General features: G+C 38.1%; 1 protein-coding gene across 2 annotated transcripts in view; it reads right to left on the bottom strand.

Annotated features, from left to right (window-relative positions):
• Positions 1-12695, bottom strand: part of esrrga (estrogen-related receptor gamma a) — a 129991-nt gene that overhangs the window by 55920 nt on the left and 61376 nt on the right. For both annotated transcript variants that reach the window (XM_040138069.1, XM_040138079.1), the window contains exon 2: positions 11999-12157. In XM_040138069.1, the coding sequence (XP_039994003.1) occupies positions 11999-12156 (158 nt within the window). In that variant the 5' untranslated portion in view covers position 12157. The remainder of the gene's footprint in view (positions 1-11998; positions 12158-12695) is intronic.

Here is a 12695-nt window from a genome sequence, read left to right as displayed (position 1 = left end):
ACGTGAGCAGTGTGTTATGAGATGATTCCAGTAAAACACAAAGAAGAGCAGTAATCAGATTTTAGTATTAGCTGTTTTGTTTAAGTCTGTTATTGAAAAAAGGTTTTGAATTTCATTTTCTTCCTGCCATTTTGTACATTTTGATGCACTTCAGTGGAAGAGAACCATATTATAACACTGTCATAAAAACTCAAGCAAGTGGTAAATAAGAATATTTTTGTTCTTTGAATGGTTTGAATTAAATGGTATGTAACTTCTATGTGACTGTCCTCAGATTGTCACAAATCACTACACACTACACACAACATTAACAACATTTCGCTTCTTCCATTTCTTTTACTAGATATCGTGAAAAAAAGTATTTCTTTTGTTTAACTGTTATATATTTTGTGTAATTTCAGACAGAAACTTAAGCACTCTCCTAAGTAGATAAATAGTGGGGACATTTTAGTTTTGACAAGTAAAACATCAAACAAAGAGAAGGCTAATTGTTGAACATGTTCATCCAAAATATATTTTTTCTAAAGTGGTATTATTTTTTTCAGCTCTTTGAAGTAACTTCATAAAAAATCAGTGTGAAACTATTACAGTAAAATAAGGTTTTATAGTAAGTGAATTGACCCCGTGTAAGAGTTTTGTTAACACCAACTACTGTACATATGAGACTGTTTCACAAACAGTCAAAGCAAAGGGACAAAAGTGGCTGTTCCTGCAGACATCAAAAATTCAGCAGGCCTATTTACCTGTCTCTTACTGAGGAAGAACACACATACACACACAGACACGCACACAATTCAGAAAGATTACCACCTTCCCTTGTCTCCATTTCCAGCTCAATCCCTGTTATTTTCTCTTTCTCAATGTTCCCATTTCTTTTTTCCATTTCTCACTTCTTGAAGGAAAGGACAGTGACTCATGAAAGAGAGATAAAGATGTGGAAACACTGAGAGAGCACAACAGAAAGAACAGAGCGATGTGTGGGAGAGAAAGAAAGAAAGAGAGAAAGAAAGAAAGAAAGTGTTTTATTTTTTCCTGTGCGCTTTGAAGGAAGGTGGGCCACTTTAGTATGACAAGCTGTCATTAGAGTGGTGGGCTGATGCAGCGCCCTGACAACTGGCAGGGACAAACATGCAATCATCGTATTAGAGCAACTACTCTCTGCCTCACTCTGTGTCTCTGTGCTGTTAGCTGCGTGCTCCTTCATTCTGTGTGTCTGTGTGCGCTCGCACTCTCTTATTATATACAATCTCTGTATGACTGCCTCGCTAGATGGCAGCCATAAACACAAACTTATCCTCAACAACTCCCAACTGTTTTTGCTCCCGCTCTAGTTTATAGAAGAGAAGAGAAGAAAAAAGAAGAGAAGACAAGAGTGTAAGGAGCTGCGAGCTGTATAGAGGTAGAGGTAGGTAGTCTGGGTGTCATTTTATCATTCACCTTTCAATACACAATCAGAGGTTTAGATAAGATTCAGGTTTTTCACAACCTGTATGATTGTCTATCCCTTTTGGACTCTTCTGTTGATGTTGCCATGTCCTAGATCTCAGCAACTTCATCAGTGAGTAAAAATGTTGTCATAACAAATAAAAATGATAGTCAAACAACCAATATGATCGAACATATGTGAAGAGAATAGGAAAAGGAAATAAAATGTGCAGCTAAGATGTAAACATTTTGAGCTATTTTTATCTAAACAATGAAAACCGGTCTTAAATTATGTTAGTCTGCTAAGAACAGACAAAATACATTTGACTACCCCTTGACAAACGTCAGTGCCTGTAGGTGTAGAGAAATGAAACACCTCACTGCCCTGACACTATTTTTAAAACTAGATTCCCATGGAAAAAGCAATAAAAATGAGTGGAAAGGAATAAGAGGAGAGAGGAAAAACAGAGAGGAAAGAGAAGTGGTAGCAGTAGAGACAGAAAAGGGAGTAGTGCTGACAATGTAGCTACCACGGGTTGGCTAATACCTTTCCATCACACCAAGCATTGTGCTCTCAATGCTGATAAGAACACACAGTCCAATAAGCAAAAAGAAAAAAAAAAAGAAAGAGAGAAAACCTTACACAATTCTATCTAGATGATACCAGCAATGCTGTGGGATGGAGGGGAAAGTGAAGGATGGATGGAAGACAGAAAAGAAAATACATTGAATTAAAGAATGGAGTAAGGAGGGGAACAGAAGCAAAAAAATGTGTTTACATTTCCATACTCAAATGAACAGAACGATTTCATCAATAGACTGAATTGCTTTTTCAGCCCTCACATTCCTTTGTTTATTTTTCTTTCCTTGCATGTCAGCTTGTTAGTCTAATACATGCACTGGTGAGTGTGCACACATATGCACAAAACACACATGTAAGCTTGACTTGTTAGGTGCACACATTGGTTGAAAAAGAGTAGGTTAATGCAGCTGTTGTTAAAGACTCACAGCGAGAACACATTTTCTATTTTCCGGCGGCTCAAACTAACAAACCCAAAAAAACAACAGGCATAAAACAGGCAAAAAACAACAAGAAAAACAACAAAAAACTTTTTTGTATGACATTCTTTGTGTCATTTTTTAGGTATTAATTGAATCTATATTTTTACATGCTCATCGTGTAAAGTGTGTGTATAGTTTCACAGGCAGAGAAATAGAGAACAGGATTGAAAAAATAATCTGTGTGTTGCTGTGCAGTGTTTGTGCGTGTTTGAGTTTAGCTCCATAGACTCTCGGTGTGTAGATGATTATAGTTGTTTTCAGGGACAAAAATGAATAAAATACAAAATAAAAACTCACGCAGCGACAGTCAATCTAAACCACTCTCCCTCCTACTGAGCTCTCTCTCGCCCTCTCTATCCTGCCCTCTTTGGGTCTCAATCACTCTCTTTCCCTCTCTCTCTCTCTCTCTTGCTATATGTTGTCGTTTCTACTTCTCACTCACAAACACACTCTGTCATTGCTTGTCTCTCTTTCACGTACATCCACACCCCGTCAGACACACCACCTTACACCCTGCTCAAATACACACACACACACACACACACACACACACACACACACACACACACACACACACACACACACACACACACACACACACACACACACACACACACACACACACACACACACACACACGCCAGGGAGCAGATCAATTGTTACAGTGTTAGTCGAGCAGGAAACCTGTAATTCACTTCATTGGCTGCAGAATAAACCTCTGATTACATACAATCAATGTGATAATGGCTAAAACACATTCTGCCCAATGGGCTATTGGGCTGTAAAGACCGGTAGAGAAGAGGAAATGTGAGTTTGTGTGGTTGGATTCCTGAGTGTATGTGTCTGTGATTGTGTGTTTAGACACAACGACTCCTTCCAGGTATGAATCTCAATGTGACAAACACATACCTACACATTTTTGCTATGTAGGTATGTGTCCTATCCACATACACTACACAAACGCGCAGGTGTGAAATGAATTTGGTAAGACTTTCAGAGGCACACTAGTGGGGCTAAAGATATTATGGTGCAACCTGGGTTTTATAAAGTTACACACACACACACACACGCACGCACGCACGCACGCACGCAAGCACACACACACATTCTCTAGATGTGAATGGATAAACTGTGGGAGACAGAACACACAGGAAAGTCTCAGCCAAACGATATTGATTAAGAATTATGTGCTTTCCAAACTGCAGACTGAAAACTATTCGGGAGAATCATGTTGAGACTGGTGATATCAATGCAATTCATGCGTCTTCAATAATCACATAGTACTGTTGTGAAAACTGTTTCATGTGCTTTCTTCGCTTTTTCTTTTCATCTGTTCTCTTCTTTAATTCGAAAATCTGAAGGTAATTCCTTTTTCTCTGAAAGTCCTATGTGGTCCGTATAAAGGATCATTTAGATTTGAGAGTCTGACTGCCCTGGTGTAGGAAGTGTAGCATTTAAGTGAAAAGATATGAAGAGAGTGAGCTTGTTTAGGGCAAAAATGTAAGTCAGTGCACCGCTAACCCTGTATGTGTTGGTGTGTGTGTGTCAGATGGGAATCTTGATGATTTAGGTCATTTTCTCGTGGAGCAATAGCTGATAAGTGTGGTACTGCCAGCCACTATCTTTGTCACCATGTCTCTCTCTCTCCTTACCTTTTGCTTTGTCTCTCTCTCTCTCTCTTTCTCTCTTTCTGTCTCCTTTATCTGTTGTGTGTCATTGTATTTGTAAGGATGGTTGTCTACTGTCAGAACTGTGCTTCATACCTCTAAAACAGCTCAACTCCATCCAGCGCGCTGCACATCTGGAGTACAGTGAACACAAATGGCCTGTTAAATAGATTGAAGTATTTATTTGACAAATAATCAAATACATAAATTACTGCAAACTGGATGCCTAATTCAGTTCTGTTTTTGGGACTTGGCAGACTAAATTGCATACCATGTACTTGTAGTGACCTCCAGCCTTTTACTGGAAAGGCTGAAGAGTGGCAATCAATGAAATTACTGAGTGCATCCTCCTGTTAGGGAAACCTTTTATAGAAGATACTGCATGTGGCAAACGTGAAAGTACTGATCCTTCTTTTTATGAAAATACATAATGACCAATGTATTCATAAACGTTTCGTTTGTTTAAACAATGTGCACAATAATTCTGATGTGACTGATCATACATTCACACTGCTTATTCACATAATATTATTGGGAAATGTTTGTGCAGGAGTAGAAGGGATATAAATTGTAGGCTGGCTCCTTTATAAAAGAAAGGTCATTGATCAAGGTTAGTGTTTGTTTCTCTTTCTATGTCTGTGTGCGTGTGCATGTCTGTGTGTATGTGTGGATTAGCAGTGTTATCGCTAAGCATTAGGGGGGCAACAGCCCTTCCAAACACTTACCGACACTTGCCGTTGTGGCTGACACACATGCATTCTCACACACGCGCACATGTACACATTCAACCATTCCTGTACAGTGATACGTAAAGCTCTTCTACCCTCTCTCTCATACCCAGACAGATAGAGACCTGGACAAGGTGCCGTATCAAATGAAATTGCACAGAAGTATAATAAAAAAAAGTGTTTTAAAAAAAAAAACAAAATATCCGCCATCGGATTAAAAATACATTTTATTAAGCAGATGGTGAAAGAGGATTTCCACTCTAGTAAATATGACAGGGCTTTCAGATGTGACACAGGAGGGAGGCAGAGAGAGAGAGAGGAGGGGAGGAAGAGGGAAACAGACAAGGAGGGAATGGGAAAAGAGAGTGCAATGCTGCAAAAAAGGGGAGAGAGAGAGAGTGAACTAAAATGTTACTGGATCTGAGAGAGTGAGCGAGAAATACTGGAATAAAGGAGAAAAGAAATGTGAGAGGAGAGGAGAAGAGAGGAGAGGAGACACAAGTGAGCAGAGCGTCAAAGCTGCATTCTTTAAGCAGATCAGATTTGGGGAAATTGGGCTGTCACTACAGGATTGTGATGATTTACACCTATCCATCACGGGGAGAGGGAGAGAAGCAGAGCCAGAGTATGTACAATAATGCATAACTGCTGCAAAAATTGAGAAAAAAAAAAAAAAAAACATCCCTGGAAGGCTCCGTTCCCTGCTTACTTTTCAATTCAACCCTCAATATTCTGTAAATAATACATTTAGAAAAAGGATGCACATATTGATCGTTCCGTGAATAATACTGATGAGTATAAAAAAAGTAGTGATTTGTAGAGAATCAGCCACTTACTTTTACTTCATGATTACATTGCGTGACAGGTAGTGTGGGTCGAAAGAAGAAATTTAATGTCACAGATTATGTCTTAAAATACTAAATGTCCTCCTAAATATATGAAAAAATAATTTGCTAGTCAGCCCACACCCCACATAAACACTTTACCATTGCAGGTTTCAAACTGAATTAATCTGAATTGTCACTAGCTGCTGTTGACACTCCGCCTCCTTGCCTGATCCTCCCTCTCACTCCCCCTGTCCTTTCTCCCCTTCTCCCTCCCCTCACTGCTGGCTGATGCACCTTACAGCCTCGCTCCTGGACCATCTGTTAGGGAATCTAATTCACATCCAGTCATAATCAGGTTTGCTGGAGTGCCCACTGTCTCTGCCTGTCTCTGTCTCTTTCTAGCCTGCCTGCTTCTTTCTGTGTATTCGTATTCTGACTGATTGTCCATCATTTTTACTTTTTTCCATTTTCTTTACTGTAGTGTCCATGTCAGCATGTCTCAAAGTAATTTTGTGTATTTGGACAGTTCATGAACACCTTCCTCTTTAATTTCCTGTCTTTATTTCCTCCCACTCATTTCCAGAAAGAACCAGTTAATCTGTTCTTGTCATTGTGTGAATTTTTAAATTTTAAATAATTTGGTTCTATTACAGTATAATCATTTGACATTAAGTGACTGTTCACTACTGTTTGTCTTTCCAGCATTGGCTTTGCTTTCACATGGTTTTTAAATTCTACTTTCCTAAAACTCATCACCCTTTAAAACTTACTGCAAATTACGAGAATTTAAATGAAACTTCAGCATTTTAATTGTAAAATTAATTAATAGGCCTCAATTTGACATTGCATGGAAAAAATGAGGTGCTGAATCGACACAGGATCTTAACTAAGTATGTTTATGTGTGTGTGTATGTGTGTGTTTGTCTATGACTGAGAATAAGGTGAGTTGAGGTGAAGGGGGTGGAAGTTAATGAGAGGTGAGTGTCTGAAACCCTCTTTCTCTCTCTCTTTCTCTCTCTCGCGCTCTCTCTCTGCTCCCGCAGTAATCCTCTTCTATAAATCTGCAATCCAATCAGCGTTGTCCACACACACACACACACACACACACACACACACACACACAGGTACACACGCAGAGCTGTTGGGAGGCCCATCTGTGTGTTAAGGCAATCTGCTTTATCATTATGATTACATTGGGCTCAGTTTACAGCAAAGCGTGTGTGTGTATGTGTGTGTGTGTATTCAAGCGCACCCTGACTGCCTGACATTAATCACATTCCCATGGTTTGATGGCCTAAATAAAAAAGGGGAATAATATTGTTGCTGTCCAAAGTAAACTGCAGATCTCCAAAAACAAATTAGGAATTTCTTCATAATTCAGAAAAGTTTTCCATTTGAGAAAATGGTCCATGACACAAAGTAAATGAAAGTTTTTCATGTTGTTTCAATGTAAAACTGTTAACGATTTTGATTGAATTTATGAGAGCTTTGTGATATGAAAAGGGAATGCTATTCTCAATAATTTACATGCATTTTGAAATATTTTAACATTTTGACTAACAGTGTATAAATACTGTTTGATAACATTGAAAGTGGAGTTTAGAGTTTATTTTTCCCCCGCCAAAGATTTGTGTCAAGAGTGAGTGTATTTGTAGGTGTCTATGTCAATTGTGTGTTTAAATCCCATCAACACAGTTGGAGGTCAGATATCCTGGGGGGAGTGTTCATGGGATCTTATACTGCATTTGTCTATATAACAATGCAGTCCCTCTTCTGTGTGTGTTTGTGGAAAAAATGTGTGTGTGCGCGTGAGAGGGTGGGTTGGGGTAATTTATGAGTGAAGGTATTTACGTAAGGTAAAATGACGGTATTTAACTTAGTCTTTAGTATTTAGTCCCTAATATTTTTTTTTCTGTTTTATGGCATTTTTTTTTTTTAAACATTCTGCCCTTTTTATTGAAGACATGTTGTCATGTCACAGTAGGAAAATCACAGGTGGAAATAAACGACTGAATGATGGCTGAATTTCATTTATCTGCTTCAGTTTCAGGGTAGGCTCACTGTCACGGCTAACTCAGACACCTGATTAGAACAGAGCCATTATTAATATTATCAGTAACGAGCTAGCTTTTCCTACCATGACATGTCAAAGCTGTGAAAAAGGCCTATTGTGAGCATATTCTTTAGGATAAGTTGTAAGTGATGAGGTGTTTTTGTTTTGATACATAACATTACATAAGTCTTGAGATAATTTTTGAGGTCGTGATCTTCAGCAGATATTGTTAGTTTTATTATAATCTGCCAACTGGGGAAATATTGTCTTACATGGAAGGCTTGGCATAGTTCTGGCAGCTGAATTCACAATTGCAATATAAATTGTAGTTTGTTTAACTTGGTCCAAAACTTGAACTAATGCAGGGGGAAATAATGCTTCCCAATTCGCTGTGTTGTGTGTGTGTCCATCTGTGTGTGAGGATGTAGCGTGTGACTTCAAGCCATGGCGTGACTCCCTAGCCCCTGGCAAACCTTTCCACCTCTCATCACCAGACTTCACTGTCTGCCAACATATACACACATGCACACACACACACACACACACACACACACACACACACACACACACACACACACACAAACATTGTGCTAGTAACACTCCTCTTGGTGATTGGCTGAGAGTCTGCGTGAGAATGGCTTGCCAGACCTCTAATTGGCTTGACCCAGACTAACCCTGAAATCCTATTGGACTAAGACTTCCCTGTCTACAATGCACACAGGCACACACACACACACACACACACACACACACACACACACACACACACACACACACACACACACACACACACACACACACTTTTAAAATTAAAGGGCTTTGCAAAAGCCTAACAATGCACTAATCAATATTGTTCTAATAGGCTATGCAATAATACAACAACAATAACAACATAACAAACGAGAGTAACGTTCATTAAGATAATCAAGGCACTCAGTGAGATCATGCAGCATCATGCTGTTTGGCCACAACAAAAATAACATACGGAGAATGAAAAGAGGATCTCTGAAAAAAAGTACAGATCGATGAATAGATAAAGTTTTTGAAAGCCTATCTGAGCCCTTTTTTTTACCCTAATCTAATAATGTCAGTTCTAATCATTAGCAGTACCTGGTCATTACAAGCTCAGGTGAGAAATTATAAGTCAGTAAGTAAAGTTTATATCTAGAGCACATTTAAACGCAGCTTAAGCCGACGAAAGTGCCGTAAAAAAGAGCTTTAAAATATAAACTAAAAAGTAAAAAAAACAAAACAAAAAAAAACCAAAACAAAACAACCCCCCCACACACACACACACACACACACACACACACACAAAGACAAACATACCAACAACAACTTAAATAACAAGGGTAAAATACCCAATTATAGACATAACAACAGTGAATAAAAATATGTCTTTAGCCTAGATTTAAGAACAGAGATAGAGGAAGCACATCTTATATCTAAAGGCAATTGGTTCCATAATCATGGAGCAGCCACTGCAAAGACTCTGTCACCTTTTAGTTTTAGTCGAGAGAGATATGTTGTTAGATCTAAGAGACCTAGGAGCTGACTGCCAGTGAATAAGGTCTGTGATATAAGATGGGGCTTGATCATTAAGAGTCTTGAAAGCAATCAGCAAGTTTTTAAATTGAATACTAAAATGACACTAGGAGCCAGTGAAGAGAGGCTAGGACAGGCGCGATGTGCTTGCACTTTTTAGTACCAGTCAACATCCTTGCAGCTGCTTTTTGGACCATTTGCAGACGAGTTCATGAAAACTGCGGAAAGGCCTAAATATAAAGGCTTGAATTACTTTTTCCATATCATGGAAAGACAGAACTGGCTTGAGTTTGAAAATGGTTCTTAACTGATAGTAACTATTTTTAACAACAGAGCTGATTTGTTTGTCAAGACAGAGCTCAGAATCAAGATAACACCTATTTTTTTTTTTTTTTTTACATAATTTAAAAAATATAATAACATATAAACAAAGAGCAGTTAGCACGCTCATGCTCATTTGCATAAAACAGGACAATAAGCCTGCATTATGCTAATTAAATACAAAACACATACTTAAATTTACAGTTTTTCAGTCTGTGCATGTGTCTCTATTTCTTATCCACAGAAACGTAGAAAGACAGACAGAGAAAAAGGCAGAGAGGGGGAGAGGAAGGAAGAACATGAAGAAAGAGAACGTGTGTCTATGTTTCATGGGTCACACATTCGCTGTGTTTTAACCTGAAACAAGCAGCGTATTTACAGTTTAAGTTCTAAAGATGGACCACAGCCACCCTCAGTTTCACCTGCCACCAACCACACAAACCGAGAGCTGGTTTCCACCGGAGAGCTTTAGAATGAAATTTCACTTTTGGTGAAGCATGAAAAGCTTCAAGTTTTATTGCACATGCAGAGCGAATGGGAGATTACTTTTAATGGTAATAGTGACTGTCCTTCAAACAAATTATATGATTTAAAGCCTCTGTGCTGCAACACATTTAGACTACTTAAGTGTCCTTGAGCCAGAAGTTGAATCCCGCTTTCTTGCGATACTCTATATACACTTTAAAAACATAACAAAATGAAGATGGTGCTATAGGTTAAAAAAAATGTAGCAGTGGTCACGAGGGCTGTGCATGTATTGGTAAAAATGTTAGGAACAAGTCGTAACAAACACAGCTCACAGGCAGATAGACAGACAGGTGCGAGCATACACACACACACATAGACACACACATTCGTAGGCAGTCACAAAAACAATTAATAAGAAGCAAAAATTAAGTCCTTTCTCCTCACTTAGTCTATACTACTTTACCAATGGCCCCTTTGATAAGTTAATTCTGTAGGCAGGGGCAAAGTGAGAGAAAGGGGGATGGCAGTGAAAATAAGGAGGTAGGTGAGAAAGAGCAGCTCAGACATGGCTTTTCTAATGCTACTTAGGGGTGTCTGTTTAACTATCAGACTATTTTACTGTCAAGCTAAAGATAAATAATCTGTTTAAAAATGATATACACTATAAAAAAAGTACAAAGAAATACATTTTGCATTGACATTAAAATAATGAAAATAACATAACACAACCTGAAGAAAATGTAGAGAAAAAATTAATGTAGAAAAAGTTAAAAAAGCAAAGCCAGCATCCTCCTCTTTTGTTTACTGTTTCAATTCAAATAATGACATTGTAAACATCAACAATAATAACTCTACAATACATATCAAAGATCTCGCCATATTTAATAAATTTCATTTTAAAAATGTGAACCTTTTTTTCCTACAAGCGAGGAGACAGGGATACAAAAAAAGAAGGTAAAGAAAAAACCTCCAGAAAAGTTAAAAAAAAAAAAAAAAAAAAAAATTTAAAAAGTTAATTTTACAATAAATGTAGTAGTAGCCAAATGAACTAAAGCATGTGCAAGTGTAGTGAATGGACTACAATGGAAACAACACATACACACATTCATACACACTTAGTCTATACTACTTTAGCATGGTCTTACTTTTTAACAGTTTCAAGTAAAAATGACAAATGTTTCTCAAAATGTGAACTATATAGAGAGATGAACTTAAATTTTACACTATGCCACTCCATGGACAACTTCTTCTCCGTGCCTGATGATCAAAGATTATTGATTACGGTGTGTAATAATGGGGAATCTTAGGAGCTACTAACCCATACTGTGTGACTTCTGAAATTGAACACAAAAAACATACAAAAGCAATCATACTAAACACATCCAAAAATAAGAGAAAAGGCAGACCACTGAACCTATTTTGTTAATGATTACAGTTTTAAAGAGGTAATTCTATATTATGAAGTAATGTTGCCTTTTGCACATGGTGGCAAAGAAACAGTGTCCCAAAAGCATAAAACACTCCAACCAGTTTGAAAATAAAACCTAAGAAAAAAGAGAAATATTATGATCTAAATCAGGACATAAATGGATGAAAATTACGAAATATAAAGACATACACACAGATGAACTCCATCACCTCACTTTTGAATAGATCATGGAGACAAGTTACCTCGCTCAGCACTACTTCTCAAACGCAATGACCACGTAAAACACTGGCTTTGGATGTTTCAAAGTGCTTGCTTCTTCTTTCCCTTTCATCTGAGTTTTATAGAGGTCAAGTGACGCTTTTGTGTAAAACCAAAGCTAACAGATTCATAGATTCTTTTTCTTTTACACATTTCGCTCTCCCTCTTTCCCTCTGTTTCTGTGTGTCTTTGGTTCTTTTGTCATTTTGTCTTACCTGGGGTTGTAGAGGGCATGTGCGTCTCTCATGTGGTTGGCCTCCAGTGGATCGTAGCTCTGGTGCATCCTCCAGGCGCCAGCGCCGCATTTACCAAAGGTTGACTTGGAGTTATCTTCACTGCTGCTATTCACCAATGGCCCCTTCGATAAGTTCATTCTGTAGGCAGGGGCAAAGTGAGAGAAAGTGGCATGGCAGTGAAAATACAGCAAAGGCAATAGAAAAAAGTAGAGACACAGTAGGTGAGAAAGAGCAGCTGAGACACGGCTTTTCTAATGCTACTTATGAGTGTCTGAATAACTTCCAGAAAAGTAAAAAAAAAAATAAAAAAATAAATAATAATAATAATAATAATAATAATAATAATAACTTAAAAGTTAATTTTACAATAAATGAAGTGGCAGACAAATGAGCTTAAGCAAATTCTACATGTTATAAATGTAGTGAATGGACTACAATGGATACAACACATACACACATTCATACACACTCATTTTGCTTGTCCTTGTGCCCGCAGTACACACAGTATAACCAACAGCTAGAACACTCAAAAACAGTTATACACCTACTTAGCGCAGACAGGACATAGAATGGTAGGTATGCAGACAGTTGGAAAAAACACAGTAGGTTCAAAGTTCGATGACATGTGGAAAGACAGACTGACATGCTGAGAGCACCGGCAACAGGCAGACGGACA

The sequence above is a fragment of the Xiphias gladius genome, chromosome 1 (assembly GCF_016859285.1).
Source record: "Xiphias gladius isolate SHS-SW01 ecotype Sanya breed wild chromosome 1, ASM1685928v1, whole genome shotgun sequence".
Classification (NCBI taxonomy): Eukaryota; Metazoa; Chordata; class Actinopteri; order Istiophoriformes; family Xiphiidae; genus Xiphias; species Xiphias gladius.
The sequence above is the reverse complement of the archived record's forward strand: the minus strand, read 5'-3'. Positions and strand labels throughout refer to the sequence as shown.